The following is a 24,418-nucleotide window of genomic DNA, read 5'->3' as shown; positions in this document are numbered from 1 at the left end:
CCTGGTTCTCATGGGCTTGAGAAAGGGGGAGGTCCCAAGAAACATCGCCATAGGTGTGTTTTCCTCATCATCAGTCAGTGTCTCTACTCTCCTGCTAAATCTATGGAAGTGCAAGTCAGCACAGGGATCACCCACACCCAGAATTTGTCTGCCAATCAGAAGCTTGCTCAAGCCCGTACCCCAGTCTCGATGATCTGTTCACAGTGGTGAATATACTCCAAAGTTATTTCTATTACTTACATCGATTTCTATTTTTGGATAAATTATGAAGAAAAACAACTTGCGCCGTTTTCTGTTTTGTTAAGGACCATAGCCAGTTGGTGGGAGAAACTGCTATGCGGCTATTATAGGTGTGAGATTTTAGTATTAAATAAGCTACTATTTCCATTTTTCCATTACTTTTTTTTATAAACTTCCCCCAAAAAATGTCATCACTTACATACAAAAAAAGTTTGGTAACACTATAATTATACTAACCTGGAAAATCATCTTAACTGATCATTTTTACAACACAATGAATGCTATAATAAACAAACTCCCAAAAATAGTTGTGGCATTATGTTTTTTTTTATTGCAATCTCACCACACTTTGAATTATTTTTTTCCTTGTTTTCCAATTCATTTAATGATAAAGTGAATGGTGTCATTCAAAATTACAACCTGTCCGGCAAAAAACAAACCCCTATATGGCTGTGTTGATGAAAAAATAATACATTTTTTATATTATTTAGAAAAGCTAGAATTGGACCTGTACATGTAACCAAACTATTAGCCTTCAGAAATGTTTTAGCTGACACAGGTGTAAAAACTTTAATTGAGTCTATGATTTGCCATTACATAAGGCTGCTTCAGAGGTTTGATAAATAAAACATTTTCAAATTTTGCAGCATCATTTATAATGTTGCATCATATTATGTGACCCATGATGCAGCACTGAAAGTAAGAGCGTTTAACTCACTATTTTTTGCCAAGAACATAAATCCATATTTCACACTTTCTCTCATTACCCATCTTTGCAACAAAAAAAATGAATGAATAAAATTGTACCTTCTCTTCGAAGGTCCTCTACTGTTCGCTCAAGATCTTTAACATTTCCATCTAATCCATCTGTAAAGACCAGCATCATCTACAAATCAAGAAAACAATGAATAATTTGAGGAACAGAAATTTAGGCAATATGGATGGTAAATAATGTAACAATGACTGCACATGCCTTTGCTTTTCCTGTATTTGTGTTGTGAAATGTCTTCCACATTGAATTAAGGAAAGTCGATGTTAAACTGGAAGGGCCATTCACATTAGTCTCTTTGAGGCTCTGAGCTAAATCAGGACTATAGGTGTGAAAGAGAGGAGAAATTGATGTATTAGCATTTGGCAAATAAAAAGCAACACTAATTTGAGGTTTAACACCAGGGTTGCAGCTTGGACTTCTCAAGTTCATCATATTGTTTAGGATATCAGCAATATGGGCTTCAAGAAGGTTTTGTTGACTGAATAATTTGGAGTAACTGGGATTGGTTGAAATGTCAAAACCAACTACGACATCAACTGAACAATCTACAAGGAAATAAACAGAAAATAAAGTTGTATAAGATTACATACTATGGAGTATTATGATTAATTGCAGTAATTAGAACATCGATCAGTGATACATTATGACTAAAGATGAGTGAGTTTTTGAAATTAAAATTCGCCAGCTTCAATAAATTTTTCCCAAAAATTTGATTCACAAGTACTTCCATTGCTTTGAAAAGACTTGTATCATATTGTGATGTCTCATAGGGCTGCATCCAACTCAACTTTAAGCTTTTTAAAGGGGTTGTCCCAAGAACAAAGTACATATTAATTAATAGATCTTGAAATAGTAATAAGTTACACATTTGGTTGTATTAAAAAAAATGTTCCTCTGCTGAAATAATTTGCTGTGTCCAACCTGTTAGAACTCTCCTGTTAGGTTTTTTTTAGTTTGCTGGTCACATGACCATTTTTGCCTATTTAATCCGGCTCCGCCCTCCTGGTCTTGCTGGACTCCATTGTATTTACTACTCTTGAGCTAGCTTGGTGCTCTGTTGCCGTTCTCTGTTAGTTTTGCTAGGTCTTCTGACCTCTATGCTTTTTGTTGTGTGTTTGTCTTAGACTGCTACTATTTCTGCTAGGAGGTGTCCAACTTATCCCAGTCCCTAGTTCTTGTAGGGATCCCTCCCTCACATCTATAGGTCTTCGTTCAGACTAGCCGAGGACTTTAGCGGGTCTGATTGCAGGATCAGGTTCCCCGTTACATCGTAGGGATCTAGTTTAGTTCTATTGTAGGGACAGTTCTCCTGTCTTTCCTTAGTCCCTGTAGCAGATCACAACAGTAAGTCCAGCCCTAAAAGAAAAAAAAAAATTTCTCTAAGGAAAGACCTCCAGTTTTCCATCATGGTCTCGGTTCAAGATTTGGCTCAACGCTTGCAGGGACTCTCTCTGGAGGTGGCCAAGCTCCAACAACTCGTGAGTAGCTGTTCTGGAGCACATTTTGTGGAACCAAAGGTACGTCTGCCTGATTTATTTTTTGGCGAACAACAAGATTTTTTTTCTTTTAAAAATGCTTGTTTATTGTATTTTCGTTTGAGACCCGGATCCTCTGGTGATGAATCACAGCGCATAGGGTTCATAATGTCACTTTTGCGCAAAGATCCTCAGGGATGGGCCTTCTCTCTCCAACCTAGTGATCCGTGCTTTAGATCAGTGGATAGTTTTTTTTCTGCTTTGGGTTTGTTGTATGATGATCCTGATCGTGTCTCATCTGCTGAGTCTGAATTGAGACGTTTGAGGCAGGGATCAGGTAATGTGGAAAAATATTGTTCTCACTTCCGTCGGTGGTCTGCCCAGGTGGGGTGGAACGATTCAGCTTTGAAAAGCTTGTTTCTTGCAGGGCTAGGTGAAAGGGTTAAGGATTTACTGATTGCTTATCCCACACCTGGAAACTTGCAGGAGGCTATGCAATTAGCTATACGGGTGGACAGGAGACTGCGTGCAAGGGTTAATGAGAGCAAATCCTCTGCTATGTCAGCTCCGAGTCTTGAGAGGGTCTGTGCTGACAATGGAGAGCCGATGGAGATTGGGGCGATGCCACTCCGCTCTCAGGAAAAAGATCGCAGGCTTTCTGAAGGCTTGTGCTTCTATTGCGGAAATTCTGGTCATTTTATTAAGAACTGTGTGCTTCGTTTGAAGAAAGAAAAAAAAATGGTCAGTTATGCCCGTATTGCCTGTTTAAATTCTAAGGGAGTATTCCTATCTGCCACTACTGCTGCTCAGGATGAATTAATTGAATTTCGGGTATTTGTGGATTGTGGTTCTACTCTGAATGTGATTGATGGGGGATTCTTGGAAAAACTTAGATTAGAACCTAAAACTTTGTCATCCCCTATTGCTGTGGTTTCTGTTGATGGCTCTCCCTTGAAGAGTGTTACTCATAAGGTCTGTGAATTTCCCCTCACTATTAATGGTATTCACCAAGAAAATTTGGATTTGGTGGTATTGGATAATTTGCCTTCTCCAGTAATATTGGGGTTACCCTGGTTAAAATTGCACAATCCTGTACTGGATTGGTCTACCAATGAAATTAAGTCCTGGAGCCCTAAGTGTTATGACAAGTGTTGTAACGGACGTATTGCTGCTGTGGATAAAGGGAAATTGCCTGTACCTATTCAGGATTTTTGGAGAGTTTTTTCTGAGGAGGAGTCACAAATTTTGCCTCCCCATAGAGACTATGATTGTACCATTGAATTTGTCCCTGGAGCGACTTCCTAAAAGTCGTTTATTTAATCTTACTATTCCTGAGAGAAAGGCTTTGGAGGAATACATACAGACAAGCTTGGCCGCCGGTCACATTAGGCCTTCCAAGTCTCCTGTGGCTGTTGGATTTTTTTTTGTAAAAAAAAAAAGATGGCGGTTTACGTCCTTGTCTGGACTTTCGCGAGATTAATAAAATTACTGTACGCAATCCTTACCCACCGCCATTGATTCCTGATTTATTTAACCAGTTAGTGGGGGCCAAGTGGTTCTCTAAAATTGATCTCCGGGGGGCATACAATTTGTTGCGCATGAAGGAGGGTGATGAATGGAAGACTGCTTTTAACACTCCTGTGGGTCATTTTGAGAATCTGGTTATGCCTTTTGGTCTTACCAATGCTCCAGCATTTTTTCAGAATCTTATTAATGACATCCTTAGACCTTTAATCGGCAAAAATGTGGTTGTGTATTTGGATGACATTCTGATTTATTCGCCTGATCTGGAGTCTCATTGGCGGAGCGTACGTGAGGTATTACAGTTATTAATGGACAATTCGCTTTTTGCTAAGCTGGAGAAATGTGAGTTCGCTGTACAGGGAATTAGTTTTTTGGGCTACGTTATCTCCAGTGAAAGTTTTGAGATGGACCCGGTTAAAGTTCAAGCTGTGCAGGAATGGCCTAGGCCTATTGGTTTGAAATCGATACAGAGGTTTTTGGGTTTCGCCAATTATTACAGAAAATTCATAAAAAAAATTTCTGTCATTGTCAAACCGCTGACCGATCTCACCAGGAAAGGTGCTAATGCGGTTCAGTGGACTTCTGAGGCCATTGAAGCTTTTGTGTTTCTAAAGGAGAGGTTCACCTCTGCTCCCATCCTTATGCAGCCTGATGTGACTAAGCCGTTTTTGGTTGAGGTTGATGCTTCTTCGGTGGGGGTCGGTGCGGTGTTGTCTCAGGAAAACAAGGATGGAGTACATCCCTGTGCCTTTTTTTCAAAAAAATTTTCTGAGACTGAACTTAATTACGATATTGGTAATCGGGAATTGCTGGCGATTAAACTCGCATTTGAACACTGGCGTCACCTCTTGGAAGGTGCTGAATTTCCCATTCAGGTTTTCACTGATCATAAAAATCTGATCTATCTTGATGCTGCCAAGCGCTTGAATGCCCGTCAGGCTAGGTGGGCACTTTTTTTTCTCGCGGTTTAATTTTTCCGTTACTTACATCCCGGGTACCAAGAATGTTAAAGCGGATGCTTTGTCTCGCAGCTTTTCTCCCATGGTCGGTGTTGAGGAGGAAGAGGAGAGCATTTTACAAGAAGGTGTTGTGATTGCTGCTTTGGACTCCGTTTTGGAGGATGAGATTCTTAAAGCTCAGGAGAATGCCCCATCTAACACTCCCCATGGGAGGTTGTTTGTGCCTAGGACCTTTAGGAGAGATTTGTTTGTTGAGTGTCATGAGTCTCGGTTGGCAGGTCATCCAGGAATTTCTGAGACCAAGAGACTTGTGGGTCGCAGTTTTTGGTGGCCTGGATGGCAGAAGGAAGTCATTAAGTGGGTGCGCCAATGTACTGTGTGTGCTAGATTCAAGTCTTCGCATGCTCCTGCTGCGGGGTTGCTTTGCCCTCTGGAGGTTCCTAGTGCACCTTGGACACATCTGGCTATGGACTTTATTACTGACCTTCCCCCCTCTGAAGGTTTCACGGTCATCTGGGTGGTCGTGGACCGTTTTAGCAAGATGTGTCACTTGGTTCCCTTCATCAAACTGCCTTGCGCTAAGACACTCGCTAAGGCCTTTGTCAAGGAAATTGTCAGACTACATGGTGTTCCTACTGACATTGTTTCTGATAGGGGACCTCAGTTCGTGGCTGGTTTTTGGCGTGCCTTTTGTGACAGGTTGGGAGTTCATTTGTCGTTTTCATCTGGATATCATCCTGAGTCTAATGGCCAGACAGAAAGGAAGAACCAGGATGTTGAGCAGTTCTTGCGTTGTTTTGTGGCAGACAATCAAGAGGGGTGGTCTGAGTTTCTGCCACTTTCTGAATTTGCTCTTAACAACCATACATCCTCTTCTGCTGGGTGTTCGCCTTTTTTTTGTTGTTCTGGGAGACATCCATCTTTTGGGTCATTCTCCAAATTGGTTTCGGCTGTGCCTGAGGAGGAGAGTTTTTCCGGTGATTTGGAGAGAGTTTGGACGGATGTGCATGGTAATCTTCAGGAGGCTAACAAAAAATCTAAGAGGTACTTTGATAGGAAACGGCAAGAGGTTTTGTTTGCTGTTGGTGACATGGTTTGGTTGTCCTCTAAGAATCTGCGATTGAGGATTCCTTCTAAAAAATTGGGTCCCAAGTTCGTAGGGCCCTTTAAGGTGCTTCAGATAGTTAACCAATCTGCTGTTAGGTTGGAGGTTCCTACATCCTGGAAGATTAACCCGGTGTTTCATGTTTCTCTGTTGAAAAAAGCTGATGTGTCTGATGGTGACGCCTCTGCCACTGTTCCTCTGGTGGTGGAGGACGGGGAATATGAAATTTCCCGCATCCTAAATTCTAGACGGTATAGAGGGAGTTTGCAGTATCTCGTCGCTTGGAAGGGTTTCGGACCTGAGGATAACTCATGGGTGAGGGCGAATGATGTTTCTGCTTCCAGACTTGTCAGAGCGTTTCACAGGAGGTTTCCTGGTAAGCCTGGGCCTAGGGGATCCGGAGGATCCTTTTAGAAGAGGGGGTACTGTTAGAACTCTCCTGTTAGGTTTTTTTTAGTTTGCTGGTCACATGACCATTTTTGCCTATTTAATCCGGCTCCGCCCTCCTGGTCTTGCTGGACTCCATTGTATTTACTGCTCTTGAGCTAGCTTGGTGCTCTGTTGCCGTTCTCTGTTAGTTTTGCTAGGTCTTCTGACCTCTATGCTTTTTGTTGTGTGTTTGTCTTTGACTGCTACTATTTCTGCTAGGAGGTGTCCAACTTATCCCAGTCCCTAGTTCTTGTAGGGATCCCTCCCTCACATCTATAGGTCTTCGTTCAGACTAGCCGAGGACTTTAGCGGGTCTGATTGCAGGATCAGGTTCCCCGTTACATCGTAGGGATCTAGTTTAGTTCTATTGTAGGGACAGTTCTCCTGTCTTTCCTTAGTCCCTGTAGCAGATCACAACACAACCATGGAGAGCTGCTCCATGTCATGGGTGGCACATACCATAGAAAGGATAAGTCACTGATGATAAAGAAGTATACAGACGACACAGCAGGGCTTACAGCTTACTAAGGTAACACATTTATCTTGCTTTATCACAGGAGCCAGTGTTTCTACCATGTCACTGGCCCTCTGAGCTCATCATAAATCAAGTCAGTGAAGCAGCTCCAGTGGCCGCTGAGCTCATAAGTCACTGACTTGATTTATGATGAGCTCAGAGGGCTAGTGACACAAAAGTAACACTTAGTACTGTGATAAAACAGGCAGGAAAATGTGTCACCTCAGGAAGCAGCAGCTGTGAGCCCTTGCTGTCAGCTATATACTTTCCTATGCTTCTTCCCCTGTCAGGAGATGTAGTATGTGCCAGCCATTAGCTGCTGCATCTCTGCATGGTCAGTCACAGCCATTAAACAGTACACAGCAGAGGCTCAATTATAAGATTATCTCAGCTCAGGAAAAAATTTCTTTAGGACATCGACTAGTGGAACCTATTTCAAGATGCAATCCCTTTAATGACTGCACGATCTATGACATATATATATATATATATATATATATATATATATATATATATATATATCATATTAAGCATGCCATAGGTCGTGTTCTGGCATTTGATGCAGGCTCCGGCACTGAGCCCACATCTTTTCCGGCACATGACTCTAACAGCCGTGGGTGGAATCGCGATCCACCCGCGGCTGTTAACATGTTAGATGCCGTTGTCAATCTCTGACAGCAACATTTAACTCTTGCACGCTTGGAGGGCATCACAAACCCCACCCATCGGCGCCCCTGTCACATGATCGTGGGGCGCGAAGGGGTTTGCATGACAACCGGGGGTCTGCAGAAGATCCCCGTGCTTATCATTGCAGAACTCCTATGAATGCCGGCCACAGGCCGGTGTTCAGGTTGGAGATGATTATGTTTGCTACACATAACAGGGCTGAAGCTCTTCTATGTGTAGCACAAGCGATCGGATGATCGCTGCTTTAAGTCTCCTAAGGACTATTCAAGCCTGTAGAAAAAAATGGTTTTAAAAATATAAGAAAATATAAAAATTCAAATCACACCCTTTTGCCCCATTCTAAATAAAACAATAATAAAAAAGTACACATATTTGGTATTGTTGTTTTTGCTCACTGCAACATTCAATAAATTGCAATAAAAGGCGATCAAAACATTGTATCTACCCCATAATGGTGTCATTATAAATGTTAGCTCGGCGCTCAAAAAATAAGCCATCACCAGCTCCAGATCATGAAAAATGGAGAAGCTATAAGTTTTGGAAAATGGCACCATTTTTATCTTTTTCAAAAAACTTTGGATTTTTTTCTCACTACTTAAATAAAAAATAACCTATACATGTTTGGTATCTACAAACTCATAATGACCCGGAGAATCATAATGGCAGGTCAGTTTTAGTATTTAGTGAACATAGCGCAAAAAAAACCAATTGTGGAATTTCAGTTTTTTTGCTATTTCACCACTTGGAATTTCTTTTTCTTGTTTTCCAGTACACTATATAGTAAAATGAATGGTGACATTCAAAAGTACAACTTGTCCCACAAAAAAACAAAAAGTTATGGCTCTGGGAAGAAGGGGAGCAAAGAACGAAAATGCAAAATCGAAAAATCCCAAGTTCGTAAAGGGGTTAAGGCAAGCACATCCTTAGTAATCTCATAGTGGCTTCAACATATGTGACTATGGGTAATAAGATGGTAAATGTTTTTCACTATTGTAATGTACTGTACATTTGTAATATTTATTTAGTGTTTTATGGCTTTCTCTCTCTATCTCTACTACAAAGAGATATGACTCAGATTCATGATAAAAATGGCTGCTGTATTCACTGCCTCTGCTATGATAGTCCCTCCAGAGAATCTGAACTATACCATGTAATGTGATTGATATAAGACAATATGGGGAAGCTCATCTGGCCACATCCAAGGTCATGTGAGCCTTCTCTGGCTGTTAGGGCCCTTTCACACTGTGTTCTTCATCATGTTCGTTGGTCCCATGGGAGCTTAGGTCTGAACCTACTCACAAAACGGGATTTGGGCATGTGTGCCAACGGGGCCTTTGACTATATTGGTGGTGACAGAGTCAATATGTGCTCTGTTGTACATCATTTTCGGGTGTATACGCCTATTGGAGGCGGACACTCAGACGAGGTAGACTGCATCTGACTGTCCGCTTCCCATAGGCGTATATGTTCGAAAATTATGTACAACAGAGCACATGGTGATTCTGTCTGCACCATCATAGTCAATGGTTTGGTAGTAAGGACAGATGAGACCAATGAACATAGAGCAAAGCGCAATGTGAAAGTACCCTTACAATTATTGTATAAAATGCTATAGGAATTTTTAGTGATTCGAATCAAAACGTAAATTGTCAAATTTGTCAGGACTAACGAATTTCCAAAACTTCTACACAAATTTCATCCACATTGAATCGGTTTGGTTATCGTTAATTATGACGTCTCCAAAGATACCTGCCTCTAGATCAGATGCATATTTACTTACAAATATATATGTAATGAAATCTTAATCTTGCACAATACTTTCAGTAGATTGTTTATTTATAGTACAATGTCATTTTTTGGATCGTTTATCTATAGCACAATGTCATTTTTTGGGATGTCAAGTTTAAGCCCTGTAGGCCTTACAACCATTTATGTTGCTTCTCTTTCCACACAAGTTCATTTCAAGATACGTATGTAAATTGTAGGTAATATCAAATTAGAATATAATGATGCATCTAATCATTGCAAATGGAAAATGTAAAGCTATAGAAGAGATTAGATAGTACTCACTGTTAGATGTTCGCTCATTGCATATATCTCTGACAATTCTCTTTTTAATGTTTTTTAATTTATCAAAATTGTCAACAGAAAATCTTGAACTTGCAGATCCAGCAATCTGAAGAAGCTGCGTTTCAGACACCCTTCCCACTCCCACAGCATAGGTGTAAACACCTTTCTTTCTTAGAGCTTCTGCAGGTTCTGCAACTTCATCTTGTGAGACTCCATCAGTTACCACTAGTAATATCTGCTGTACACCTTCATTAATACGACTATTTGCTGCTTGACTGAGTAGCGCTGAATCTGTTTTTGTCAGAGCCTCCCCAATAAGGGTGTTTCCTTCAAGTTTGTGAATCTCGTTAACTTTTTCCTTCAAAGTTTCCTTATCCAAATATGTTTTCAGTCGAAATTCTGTTCTGAACAAATCACTGTATTGAGCAACACCTACATGAACTTTGTCAGGACCAATGTCAAAATCCTCGATTACAGAAACCATGAATTTTTTCATTTCTATAAAATTTGAGTCTGAAATACTAGTGGATCCATCGATTAGAAAAGTTATGTCTGCCTCTGTTCTTTCACATTCTGCAAAAATGTCATCATGATAGAAAAATTAATGAATAAAACAATTAAGAAGTAAATACAATACGCATATCAAACGTTTTAGTAAAGAAATTGGTCTAATAAACATCATGACTATTTGGAAAACCTTCAGCAGAAATACTTGAGACCAAATGATCTCTTTATTTTCATATCAGTTTTTTGGCATTACTTTTGACATATTTCAGCTTACTGTTTTTGTAGAACAGACATAAGTTGACTTGCATTACATTAATTATATTGAATACAATTGGCAGGCTCCTAAAATGTAATTTTCTGCAAAACCTTGTAGTAAGTTTCTATTCTTTGCTCTCCTAGATCACATTTGTGTCCAGTCTAGTTCCACATTGTGTCATCCCCAATAAGTATATAAGCAATTTTAAGTATTTTATTGATAGAAAGGTCTACCATTTTAACAGGAGTTCATCAATTATATATAATGGTTCTCATTTTGGTTAGAGTTCATGAGCATTAGAAATTCTTTTCAGACTTCAAATTTCAAGACATTTTTCATATCGAAGAAGACTTTAACTTGACCATTAATTGTCTTCTTCTGATTATTACTTAATCTTCATAATACGGTTCCATTTATAAGAAGGTTTAGCGTCAATGAATGAAATTATAGAAAGGTTTTCATGCTAATTGTTATACGGACTGCAATGCATGTACTGTCTCCCAATGTGAACTTATAGCCTCATATATGGCTTCAGTTAAGATGACCCACGGCCAGTCTGTGCTTTGAGGTCCATATATGAGCTGTGAAATATAGCTGTCTGAACCTGTCCTAAAGGTAGTTCAAAATGTTATTTAAAATTATAATTGTATATAAAAATTTTAATATTTGAAAAAAAAACCTGCATAGTGAATTTTTACAATGTTTTTTTAACTAATAATTATGTACTAAAATGATAAATTTCCTCAATTAGCCTTAGATCAAACTAAATATATTTCTAGTATTCAGGATGCTTTCCAAAGACTATAGTACTAGTGATACATTTATAGAATAAATCATCAATAACTCAATTGTGGGGATCTGACTTCCAGCACCAATGCCCATCAGATGAATGGAAAAAACATTCTCCAATTAACCTCACATTTGGTTATGGCTTGGCCTTATATTGCAGATTTAATAAATTGAATAGAACAGAGCTGTTGTGTGCTCCACTAACAGGAACATTCACAACTCAATGTACTGCACTTTGCCTTGTAAACAATACATCACAAGCCATTCATTCAGCTAATAGCTGGTAGTGCTGGATAGCAAAGTCCCCCCACCCCGACCAGGTATTGATGGTCTATCCTGAATATAGTCAATCAATGATATAATAACTCCTGCAACCACAAAATATTCCTTGCAGATGATGGTTTCGAACCAAGGACCCGAGCTCTGCAAATTATGTATATATACCTTTAAAAATAATTAAAGTGACAGGAGATAAGACACAAATTAGTACTAAATTGTGATATATTGTAAAGACAGATCTGCTTCTACCAATTTGATAACTGTATTTTTTTTATTACAGAATATATGACAAAGCGAGAGATATGTAAGAATATGACTCACCTGTTCTTTCACATGCAGCATCTGATATATTCTGAAAAATATCACCTAATCCATCAAAGTTCTCAACAAAGAACCATTTTCCCTTGGTTCCTGCCATTGTCTTTAGCTCTTCAGTTTTGGCCTGAGCTACTCCAATGGCATATATAATAATCCCAGCATCTTGTAGGTATTTTGAAGTTTCATTAAGTTTATCACGATCATGAGATTCCCCATCAGTTATAACAATAAGATACTGAGGGACTCCTTTATGTTGGCGGCTGCCTTGCTTTTCTCTAAAGAATGCTTTTGAAAATTCCAAGGCCTCAGCAGTATATGTGTTTCCTGCTATCAGTGGATCATCTTGAATATGCTTGATAATTTCTTGTTTACTATGGTGCTCATTAAGGTAAAATAACTTAAGAGGGTCATCTGAATATTTGAGAGCTCCAAATTGTACATTATTTGGCCCAACAACTGATTTATCCACAAATGATATTATAAATTTTTTCATTGTGTTATATTGATCTATATTTATGCTTCCGGATGAATCCATAACAAAAACAATATCTGCAACCTGTATTTTTGCACATTCTGTGAATATAAAAAAGAAAGAATGTAATATAAATATTAAACAACAACTTTTAAAAGCATTTAAAATATAAGAGCGTTAGTTTTTGGCATACAGTAAGTGCTATCTCTTACATACTAATGTCATAATAATAATTTTTATTTCTATAGCGCCAGCATATTCTGCAGTACTTTACATTTCAGGGGGGATATGTACAGACAATAAAGACATTGCAGCGTAACACATAATTCAACAGATACCAAGAGGAGAGAGGTGTTATGTTCTGCTACCAGAGCTAAGGAAAGAGAGGAGATCAGTCCCTACGATAGAACTCAGCTGAATCCCTACGATGTAACAGGGAACCTGATCCTGCGATCAGACCTGCTAAAATCCTAAGCTAGTCTGTACGGAGACCTATAGATGTGGGGAAGGAATCCCTACAAGTACTAAGGACTGGGAGGAAAATGGGACACCTCCTAACAGAAATAGTAGCAGACAGACGAACAAACAAAATATATAGAACATAGAGGTCCGTAGACCAAGCAAACTAACAGAGTAAGATACAGAGCACAGGCTAGCTAGAAAGTAGTTATACAATGAAGTCCAGCAAAGCCAGAAGGGCGGAGCAGGATTAAATAGGCCAACAAGGTCATGTGACCAGCAAAGAAAAAAACCTAAGAGCAAGGTTCTAACAGTACCCCCCCTTCTAAGAGGATCCTCCGGATCCCCTAGGACCAGGCTTATCAGGAAATCTCCTGTGAAACGCTCTGATAAGTCTGGACGCGGAAACATCATCTGACCTCACCCAAGAGTTATCCTCGGGTCCGAAACCTTTCCAGGCCACAAGATACTGCAAACTACCTCTATACCGTCTAGAGTTAAGGATGCGAGAAATTTCATATTCCCCGTCCTCCACCACCGGAGGAACAGAGGCAGAGGCGTCACCATCCGACACAACAGCTTTTTTTAACAGAGAGACATGAAATACCGGATTAATTCTCCAGGAGGTAGGAACCTCCAACCTAACAGCAGATTGGTTGACAACCTGAAGCACCTTAAAGGGCCCTACAAACTTGGGACCCAATTTCTTAGAAGGAATCCTCAACCTCAGATTCCTAGAGGACAACCAAACCATGTCACCAACAGCGAACAAAACCTCCTGTCGTTTCCTATCAAAGTAGTCTTTAGATTTTCTGTTGGCCTCCTGAAGATTACCACGCACATCCGTCCAAACTCTCTCCAAATCACCGGAAAAATTCTCCTCCTCAGGCACGGCAGATCCCAACTTGGAGAACGACCCAAACGACGGATGTCTCCCAGAACAACAAAAAAAAGGCGAACAACCAGCAGAAGAAGATGTATGATTGTTCAGAGCAAATTCAGCAAGTGGCAGAAACTCAGACCACCCCTCTTGATTGTCTGCAACAAAACAACGCAAGAACTGCTCAACATCCTGGTTTTTCCTTTCTGTCTGGCCATTAGATTCAGGATGATATCCGGACGAGAACGACAAATGAACTCCCAACCTGTCACAAAAGGCACGCCAAAAACGAGCCACGAACTGAGGACCCCTATCAGAAACAATGTCAATAGGAACGCCATGAAGTCTGACAATTTCCTTGACAAAGGCCTTAGCGAGAGTTTTAGCGCAGGGCAGTTTGACGAAGGGAACCAAGTGACACATCTTGCTAAAACGGTCCACGACCACCCAGATGACAGTAAAACCCTCAGAGGGGGGAAGGTCAGTTATAAAGTCCATAGCCAAATGTGTCCAAGGAGCACTGGGAACCTCCAAAGGACAAAGCAACCCCGCAGCAGGAGTATGTGAGGACTTAGATCTAGCACATATAGTACATTGACGCACCCACTTAATGACTTCCTTCTGCCATCCAGGCCACCAAAAACTGCAACCCACCAGTCTCTTGGTCTCAGAGATTCCGGGATGACCTGCCAACCGAGATTCGTGACACTCAACAAACAAATCTCTCCTAAAGGTCCCAGGCACAAACAACCTCCCATGAGGAGTGTTAGATGGGGCATTCTCCTGTGCTTTAAGAAACTCATCTTCCAAAACGGAGTCCAAAGCAGCTATCACAACACCTTCTTGTAAAATGTTCTCCTCTTTCTCAGCACCGACTATGGGAGAAAAACTGCGAGACAAGGCATCCGCCTTAACATTCTTAGTACCAGGGATGTAAGTAACGGAGAAATTAAACCGCGAGAAAAACAGTGCCCACCTAGCCTGACGGGCATTCAGGCGCTTGGCAGCATCAAGATATATCAGATTTTTATTAGTGTTGAGCCACCCCCGTAGTGTTCGAGTTCGGTTCGGTTCGTCGAACACCCGTGTGTTCGCCGAACTGTTCGTCGAACTGTTCGTCGAACACCTTCGAACACCGTTAAAACCAATGGCAGGCAAACAAAAACACATAGAAACACATAGAAAACACCTTCAAAGGTGTCCAAAAGCTGACAAACTGCTCAGAAGACATAACTAACACATGGAAAAGTGACAAGTACATATAGTCATGCAAAAATAAAAGAGGTGGAGGAGTAAAAGGAGGGGGAGACACAGATATAGGCATGTCATGCCCTTCTAAAATCCAAAAAGTGAGAAGCCGACACGGCCAGTCCGCTCCTGCCCGTGCCACCTCCGTGTCGCCGGGTTTGTGCCAGAGCCGCGGTGAACCCTGACGGCCAGCCCCCCTCTCCCAATACTGGTGCCTGTCCGCTGGTGGGTCGAGCGAGCCCCCCTGTGGTGGAGGCAGCTCTAAGCTTTTTAATTTAAATTGTCTCTCTAATTTGAATGAATACACTTTAAATCCATTTACAAGGATCTATTGGAGGGCAAGTCTCATGCCAGCAGCCGCGGTAATTCCAGCTCCAGTAGCGTCCACTAAAGCTGCTGCAGTTAAAAAGCTTTTATAAGGATCGAGCTCGGCTGTCCACCGCAAGGCATCCTACTGCCAGTCCCAGCCCCTATGCCTTGGGGTTCCTCCTGATGCTCTTCACTAAGTATCCCATGGTCCCGAAGCATTTCCTTTGAAAAAATTAAGTGTCTAAACTACAGGTGGTGTAGCTTGCTTAACAGCCGGGATACTCCGCTGACTAGCAGACACTGCTACTAGGCACAAAGTATTTCCTGGGCTAGATGCAGTTAAAAATTTGTAATTAGATACTCTCGTTGGATGCTGAGAAAGCATTCCATAGAGTCTCCTGGTACGCCATATATGATTCTCTTAAAAAGCTTGGGGTAGGGGTCTAGGGGACCCTTTTATAGCCAAAATCACGGCCCTGTATCGCAATACGTCACCTAGGCTGAAGATAAATGGTACTGTAGCACCCTGAGGGCTCGGTTGGTACAGACGTATTGCACCTCACCCAGAGGTGTGATATCTCACTCTCAGGTAAGGATGGAGTGTGGATCAGGACCCGACACCTGCATGCATTACACCACATTGCCGTGGGGCAGGGCGACCAATATGCCCCTGAGATGGGCACGACAGTCCCTGTCCCTGGCTGGAGTGGGGGGAGGGAACACTGAGGAAGGGGAACCTTGTAGTGCAGGAGCAGGGAGGAAGCAGTTCCTGGGTGCATTGAGAAGGGAGTATAAAAGGTGGGCACCATCTTAGTTCAGTGCAGAGAAGTCTGAGCAGAAGTGGCAGGGAGCAGGGGCTCTGCATGAGCTCTGCTCCGGAGGCGGGCCTAGTAACAGAGGCCCAGGCCTGGAAGAGGGAGAAGGAAGGAAGAGGAGCGGAGAAGGCTCCAGGAACGAGGAATGAAGGGATCCCAGGGGTGCGGACGGGCGAGTCGCCACCGCACGCCCGAATCCACCTGCGTGGAGGGGTCAGGCCAAAGGGGGAGACCGGTCCCCGAACTAGTGGAGGCAGGAAACGACCCTCAGCTAGAAACCGGAGGCTCTGACATTTTATGTGGCGCAGCCCCTCGCTACACCCGCTAGGAAGGCACCACATAGGGTCAGGGAAACTGGCGCCAAGTTTACCAAGAGGAGGCCCGAGGCAGCCGGACAGAAGTGTTGGTAAGAAAGGCCAGACAAAGGACACACAAAGGGGGTCCTGTGAAGTGCTCCAAAGTTATCTGGGAGTTGTCTGATTCCCTCACCTGGTGAGCACAGTACGACGTGGGCAGCCGTTACCTGCAGACGTGGTCTGGATAATAAGAACTGTGAGTAAAGGCCCTGGACTGCATCACTGACTCCGTGTCGTTACTGCTGCTGCCCTGCACCATCACCCCCATCCTCCGCATACACTGCCCTGAGGCTATACTCCTCCCGTGGGGAGTTATGCTACACTCTGCTGCACCCACAACACCAGCCTCAGCGGTCTGCCCTGTAGCGGCGGTTCACCCTGACCGCAATCCACGGGTGGCGTAGTCGGACATTTAAACATCAAAACCACATAAATAGTTCCGCCACTGGTTTGACCGCCCTGAGCCACGGAACCGGGTCGCCGCCACGAAGACTACAACCACCAGCATCCACCAAAAAGGGTCCGGCTCCGGGTGTCCCAAGGCCCAGGGGGTGCGTCAGAACATTTTCATCACCTTTCACAATCACCAATGGGACAAGGCAGGGATGTCCTCTGTCCCCTCTCTTATACATCCTAGTGACGGAGCACCTGCTCTCATCAATTCGCCATAACCCCAATATTAGGTGGATTGAGGTGGGAGGCACCGAGTACAAGTGCTCTCTATTTGCTGATGATGTCCTAGTATATATCACTCAATCACATATATCCATCCCTGCTGTTATGGCTGAAATAGATCACTTTGTTACATGGTAAAATTTTAAAATCAATGCAGCGAAGTCTGAGGCCCTCGATGTCTCCCTCCCCAAATCCATATAGGATTCCATCCAGTCCAACTTTCCCTTTGCCTGGCCCTCACAGGGTATCAAATACTTAGGAATTCCTATTCATAGAGACCTCTCCCATCTATGTTATCTTAATTTTGGGCCCTTTATTGAACAATTCCATACAGACCACGGTTGGCAAGTTAGAACTGTAAGATTCACTACGTGAACCACTGGTGTTTTGTGGAAAAGCACATGTACACTGCGTTCCAAATTATTATGCAAAAAGTGTTTAGGAGTGATAAGGGAAGAATTTGTTTGTTTGTCAGTTAAACTCATTGATGGTGATGTGTGTCAGGGCTCTTTATATCACTGTAAGCAATTGCAGACACCTGTGCTAATTAGTTTGGCAGGTGTGTCCAATGAAAGGCAAGACTACTTAAGAAGGCTCTCTCACATTATTAAGCAGCCTACATTTTCTGCCAAAATGGGAAAGAAAAAGGATGTGTCGGCTGCTGAGAAGCAACAAATTGTGGAGTGTTTAGGTCAAGGCATGACTACAATCAACATTGTGCGATGATCAGGATGAAGTGTCTTGGCAATCAAGAAGTATGTAGCTGATTCACAGTACACACGTGTGCGTGCTGATAAGGGCAAATTGAGGACTCTTTCCTACAGGCAATTACGTCAGGTTAAAAGAGCAGCGGCAAGAAAGCCTTGTCATAGCAGCAGACAAGTTTTTGAAGCTGCTTGTGCCTCCAACGTCCCCCGAACAACAAGATGAAGGGTCCTTCAGAGGTTTGCAGCTGTGCATACGCCATCCTGTCGACCTCCTCTATCCACTTCACACAAGCAGAAACGGCTCCAGTGGGCCAAACATTACATGAAGACTGATTTCAAAACTGTTTTGTTCACGGATGAGTGCCGTGCAGCGCTCGATGGTCCAGATGGATGGAGTGGAGGATGGCTGGTTGATGGACACCCCACGCAAATACGGCTACAGCGCCAACAAGGAGGAGGTGGAGTAATGTTTTGGGCTGGAATCATGGGGAGAGAGATTGTCGGCCCCTTTAGGATCCCTGAAGGCGCTAAAGATGAACTCCATAATGTATGTGGATTTTCTCAAACAGCACTTCCTGCCATGGTTCAAGAAGAAGAACCGTGTATTTCACAGCAAGATCATTTTTCTGCATGATAATGCACCATCTCATGCTGCACATAAAACATCTGCATCTCTGGCTGATATGGGCATAAAAGGGGACAAACTTATGGTGTGACCCCCATGCTCCCCTGACCTCTACCCCATTCAGAACCTTTGGAGCATCATTAAAAGGAGTGTCTATGATGGCGGGAGGCAGTTCACATCTAAGCAACAGCTCTGGGAGGGTATTCTGTCCTCATGCAAAACAATTGAAGCAGAAACCATCCAAAACCTGACAAATTCAATGGACGAGAGAGTTCAGAAGCTCCTTTCGAACAAGGGGTCCTATGTGAAAATGTAACATCACCTACAATAAAGTTTTGAGTTGAAAACTGTTTGATTTCAGTTTCTAACAACCTGCTAATGCTTATAATTTCAAAAATGACCATTTTTTTGGTCTTTATTAAAATGAAAAGGTTGATCGAAAAGTTTGGGGGATCTAAGAGTGTGGCAACCCAGTAGTCATGATTACTTCGAATTCTGACAATATGAGGGTCATGCTGCAGGTAGTGCAGCAAGAAGGCACTTATGTGTCTTGCGCATCTCGGAGCCCCAAAATTATTTTCCGGGCTAGATGCAGCTAAAAATTATTTTTAATTTTAAATCTGGTGGAGCTTATTATAGATGGCCTAATAGGATCAGTGCTGCACACTGCTACAAAGCCCAAATTATTTTCCAGTCAAGATACAGATAAACATGATTAGTAATTTGAAAGCTTAAAACGGTTGGTAGGGTGATTTTAACCAATCATCAAGCTTTTACTCTCCCCAGGATGACACAGGGGTAGAAAAGTCGTTTCGGATCCATGATTTGTTCATCTTTATGAACGTGAGTCTGTCTACATTATCAGTGGAGAGCCGCGTGCGCTTATCTGTCAGAACACCACCAGCAGCGCTGAACACACGTTCAGACAGAACGCTGGCTGCGGGGCATGACAAGATCTCCAAGGCGTAAGTGGCTAGCTCCGGCCATTTATCCAGATTGGAAGCTCAAAAAGAGCAAGGGTCCAGTGACACAGTCGTGGCTTCAATGTTTACTTGGAGATACTCCTGTACCATCGTCTCTAGGCGTTGACTATGTGTCAGACTTCTTGTCTCCTGTGGCCTTGCAAAGGATGGGCTAAAAAAGTGGTGAAATGATTCCGCAAAATTGATGTTACCAGCAGATACTGTGGTTCTGTTACGGTTTGAGTGCTGAACACTTGACGGTCCCACGGTTGGCAAGTTGGAACTGTGAGATTCACTACGTGCACCACTGGTATTTTGTGGAAAAGCACATGTAAGATTCTGCAACAGTCTCTGCTGATACTCCTGCATGCGTGCATCCCTTTCTATGGCAGGAATAATTTCTGCAAATTTACTTTTGTACCGGGGATCTAACAGTGTGGCAACCCAGTAGTCAGGATTATTTCTAATTCTCACAATTCGAGGGTCATGTTGCAGGTAGTGCAGCAAGAAGGCACTCATGTGTGTTGCGCATCCAGGAGCACCAAGTCCCTGTTGTGTTGGTGGCGAGGTAACAATCATGCTTCCTTCCTCTGTCCTCTCCCCCCAACCTCGCACAACAGAAATGTGATCAAGGTCTCCCTCATCTGATGAGTCTTCCATCAGTTCGTCCTCCACTTCTTCCTGGGCTCCTGCACCTTCCTCACTAGTTTGGCTGCTACCATGCGCCCTGGTAAAACCATCTCCCCCACCCTCACATGCCTGCCGCCTTGGTGCTGCCGACCGTCTGGACCTTGCAGATGTTAGCCCTTCCGCATACAACTCCTCCTCCTCTACTTCCTCCACCTCCTCTTGTGCCACCACCTGACTCCGAATTCTGTTTAACATGTGCTCCAGCATGTAAATCACCGGAATAGTCATGCTGATAATGGCATCGTCAGCACTAAACATCTTCGTCGCCATTTCAAAACTGTGCAGAAGGGTGCATAGGTCCCTGATCTGAGACCACTCCTCCAGCGTGATTTGCTCCACCTCTGAATCTCGTTGGCCCAGGCTATACGTCAGAACGTATTGCACCAGGGCTTGTCGGTGCTGCCACAGTCGCTGCAACATGTGCAGAGTTGAATTCCACCGGGTAGGCACATCGCATTTTAGCCGGTGAAGTGGCAGGCCCAACGACTTCTGTAGAGATGTAAGTCGCTGAGCTGCGGGATGCGAACGGCGGAAGTGAGCACACAGCGACCGTGCCCTCTGCAGAAGGCCATCTAGTCTGGGATAGTGGGCTAAAAATTGCTGGACAACCAGGTTCAACACGTGAGCAATACAAGGTACGTGTGTGACATTGCCCCGGCGAAGGGCCGCACCCAGGTTTGCAGCATTGTCGCACACGGCCTTCCCTGGTTTCAGGTCCAGTGGAGACAACCATTCATGAAATTGGTTCTCCAGAGCTGACCACAACTCCTCAGCTGTGTGACTCACATTTCCCAGACATTTCAAAGTAAAAACCGCCTGATGACGTTGAGCCCTACTGCCAGCATAGTAAGGAGGTGTGCAGGATCCCTTCTGCGCAGTTAGAAAGCTTGTGGCATGACCAGACAGGCTTTGGGTGCAGGTGGAAGACCGAGAGGAGGTTGAGGAGGCAGAAGCAGTGGAGGAACTTTGACATAAAGAGGATTGACGCACAACTCGTGGGGACGGCAAGACTTGGACAGCAGCCCCTTGTCCTGCTGTCACCATAGTTACCCAGTGCCCAGTCAGCGACATGTAACGCCCCTGTCCATGCCTACTCGTCCAAGTGTCTGTGGTGAAATGCACCCTGTCACACACAGAGTTTCTCAAAGAAGCGGTGATGTTGTGTGCGACATGCTGGTGGAGCGCAGGCACACCTTTCTTTGAGAAGTAGTGCCGACTGGGCATCTGGTACTGGGGCACTGCGACGGACATAAGGTCTCGAAAATCCTCTGTGTCCACCAGGCAGAAAGGCAGCATTTCTGTAGCCAAGAGCTTGCAGATGGTGAAATTCAACCTCTTAGCTTTCTCATGGCTAGGAGGAAATGGTCTTTTACTTGTCCACATCTGAGGGACCGAGGGCTGGCTATTGTGCTTAGACGGGGTTGATAAGGGTGTCCCCGGCAAACTGCCGGTCTGTGAGGAAGATGCAGGCGGACATGTTAGGTAGCCTTGATCCAAAGGTGGTGCTATCGATGTCGGACAGCGCTCAACACCAGCTGGTGTTACCACCTCCAAAGAAAATGATGACCTGCCAATCACGCTGGCTGTTGCGGGTAAAGAGGTGGCAGGTCTGCGCCCCAAAACAGGTGTGACTGCTGTCCCCCCAGTCACAGAGGATGAAGAGGCCGCGGATGCACAAGATATGGCAGACGGTGGTTGGCCCGGCCGGCTAGGCCGCATTGTAGCACACTGAGCTTCCCACTGCAACTTATGCTTCATGTCCATGTGCCGGTTCATGCATGAAGTACTCAAACTATGTATTTTTTGGCCTCTACTTAGCTTTTGCTGACAAATGTTACAGATAACACGAGTTGGGTCATCTTTATCGATCTGAAAAAATGCCCAGGCTATGCAAGGCTTAGCACCCATGCGACTTGAAGAGCCACCACGACTTGTGGTGAGAGGCAGAGTTGTGTTTGAGGATGCAGTTGTTGACGTGCTTCCAGTACTACGTCTCTGTCCAGGAAGGCGCAACCTGACCTCGTCGTCACTAGCATCTTCCTCCACCTCCTCTGCTGACCTCATCTCTTGGCTGACTGTGGGTTGACAGTAAGTGGGATCTCCAACCTCCTCATCATCACCCTGTGTGTTATCACACCCGTCGTCCTCAGAGCCAACCTGTTCCTGCCCTGACAAAAAACTAAAGTTGTCGCTCCAATCAGGTATTTGAGTCTTATCATCGTCTTCCTCATTGTCTCCACCAACAGGATGTAACGGGTCTGGGAGGCAGAACCTCTGAGCTACTATACAAGGGGGCGGTCCTTGTAAGGGAGCGGGTGGCGACCAGGGAAGACGGGCTGGAAGTCTCAGCAGGTGAACGGGACAGTCTCTGAGTGAACGGGACAGTCTCTGAGTGAACGGGCTGGAGGTCACGGCAAGTGACCGGGGCAGTCTCTAGGTATAGGGTTGGTACGACCTGTGGCGGCTGAAGATAGACATGAGCTCCCAGGTGAGCAGGCGAGAGTCTCTGGATGGACGGGTGGTCACAGCATGTGACGGCGGAGCCTCCAGGAAGACCAGCGGACAGGCGACAGATGAGCGCTCCCAGGTGAGCGGGCAGAAGTCTCTGGACAGGCGGGTGGTCACAGTACGTGACGGCAGAGCCTCCGGGTAGGCAAGCAGACTGGTAGCAGATGAGCGCTCCCAGGTGAGCGGGCAGGAGTCACTGGACAGGCAGGTGGTCACAGCACGTGACGGCGGAGCCTCCAGGTAGGCTAGCAGGCAGGTAGCAGATGTGCGCTCCCAGGTGAGCGGGCAAGCTGGTCCATAGACAGACTGACAGGAGTTGGAAGGCAGACCGTCGGACCACAGGCAAGCAGGCAGGTAGCTGATGTGCGCTCCCAGGTGAGCGGGCAGGCTGGTCCTTAGACAGACTGACAGGATTAGTAAGGCAGACCGTCGGACCTCAGACTAGCAGGCAGGTAGCAAGTAATCAGGCAGGAATCTGGCAGGTAACTGGCAGGTAACTGGCAACGGGACCTGAGGGCTGAAGCACAGGTGAGACACAGGTGCAAACAACATTGCTCGGGCACCTCCATTTTGGAGGAGGTGCCTTATATATGGTAAAGTCCTCCGGCCATTGGCCGGGGACTCCTTAGGACGGCGCGCGCGGCCCCTTTAAGAGGGAGGGAGAGCGCGCGCGCGCGCTCTAAGCACAGTGGCCGGGAAGGAGCGCGCGCTGCCAGCAGAGCGGGAGAGGGACGCCGGGCACGGAGCAGAGCGGTGAGGGGAACAGCGTCCCTGCCTAGCAGAGGGCAGGGACGCCGGCACTACAGTACCCCCCCCTTTAGGCCCCCCCTTTTTTAGGCCAGACAGAAATTTAGCAAGGATGAGAGGGGCATGGATGTTCTCCCGGGGCTCCCACGTTCTCTCCTCAGGACCAAACCCCTTCCAATCTACCAGAAAAAAGGTCTTCCCTCTTACCCTTTTGGTAGCAAGAATGTTCTCTACCTCAAACTCGTCCTCAGCGGAAACCGGAGCAGGAGGCGTACCTGTAGACTTGGAAAAAGAGTTAAGCACCACGGGTTTGAGGAGAGATACATGGAAGGAGTTAGGGATCCGTAAGTTGGCCGGGAGTTTCAATTTATAGGCCACCGGGTTGATCTGACTGATGACCTCCAGAGGACCGATGAACCGAGGCCCTAACTTGTAAGAAGGTATCTTGAGTCGAACATATTTAGATGAGAGCCAGACCTTATCTCCTGGACGAAATTGTGGAGGATCCAGGCGTTTTTTGTCAGCGTGTCTTTTCATACGCTCGGACGACTGAAGGAGTGCGGATCGGGTACTCTCCCATATGGAGGAAAATTTGCTAACGAGAGATTCCGCAGCTGGGTTGTCCACAGAGGTGGAGACAGGAAAAGGAATCCGAGGATGCTGACCGAAAACTACAAAAAACGGGGATTTGGAGGAGGATTCGCTCTCGTGATTATTATAAGAGAACTCGGCCCATGGTAGGAGATCCACCCAGTCAGAATGGTGGGCATTAACGAAGTGCCGGAGGTAACTGGTCAGGTTCTGATTGATCCGCTCCACTTGACCATTGGACTGTGGGTGGTAAGCTGAGAAGTCCAGGGTGACGTCAAGTAGTTTACAAGTGGCTCTCCAGAAACGTGAGGTGAACTGTACCCCACGATCCGACACGATGTGGAGGGGCAGGCCATGAAGACGGAAGATATGGCGGATAAAGTCTTTAGCCAGCTCGGGTGCAGACGGGAGGCCTGGCAGGGGAATAAAGTGAGCCATCTTGGAAAAGCG

The 24,418-nt window shown here is 44.6% G+C and overlaps 1 protein-coding gene across 1 annotated transcript in view; it reads right to left on the bottom strand.

The window, feature by feature from the left end:
* The window catches only part of LOC141265247 (collagen alpha-6(VI) chain-like), a 394,142-nt gene that overhangs the window by 201,599 nt on the left and 168,125 nt on the right, over positions 1 to 24,418 (bottom strand). Inside the window, exons 10-13 of the mRNA XM_073678075.1 lie at positions 11,928 to 12,497; positions 9,776 to 10,348; positions 1,214 to 1,557; positions 1,048 to 1,126 (exon numbers count right to left, since the gene is read on the bottom strand). Coding sequence (XP_073534176.1) covers positions 1,048 to 1,126; positions 1,214 to 1,557; positions 9,776 to 10,348; positions 11,928 to 12,497 — 1,566 coding nt within the window. The remainder of the gene's footprint in view (positions 1 to 1,047; positions 1,127 to 1,213; positions 1,558 to 9,775; positions 10,349 to 11,927; positions 12,498 to 24,418) is intronic.

Source organism: Phyllobates terribilis, unplaced genomic scaffold (assembly GCF_046119375.1).
Source record: "Phyllobates terribilis strain yellow unplaced genomic scaffold, ASM4611937v1 Scaffold_4__5_contigs__length_816908805, whole genome shotgun sequence".
In the NCBI taxonomy this organism is placed as follows: Eukaryota; Metazoa; Chordata; class Amphibia; order Anura; family Dendrobatidae; genus Phyllobates; species Phyllobates terribilis.
This window is presented reverse-complemented; position numbering and strand designations above follow the sequence as displayed.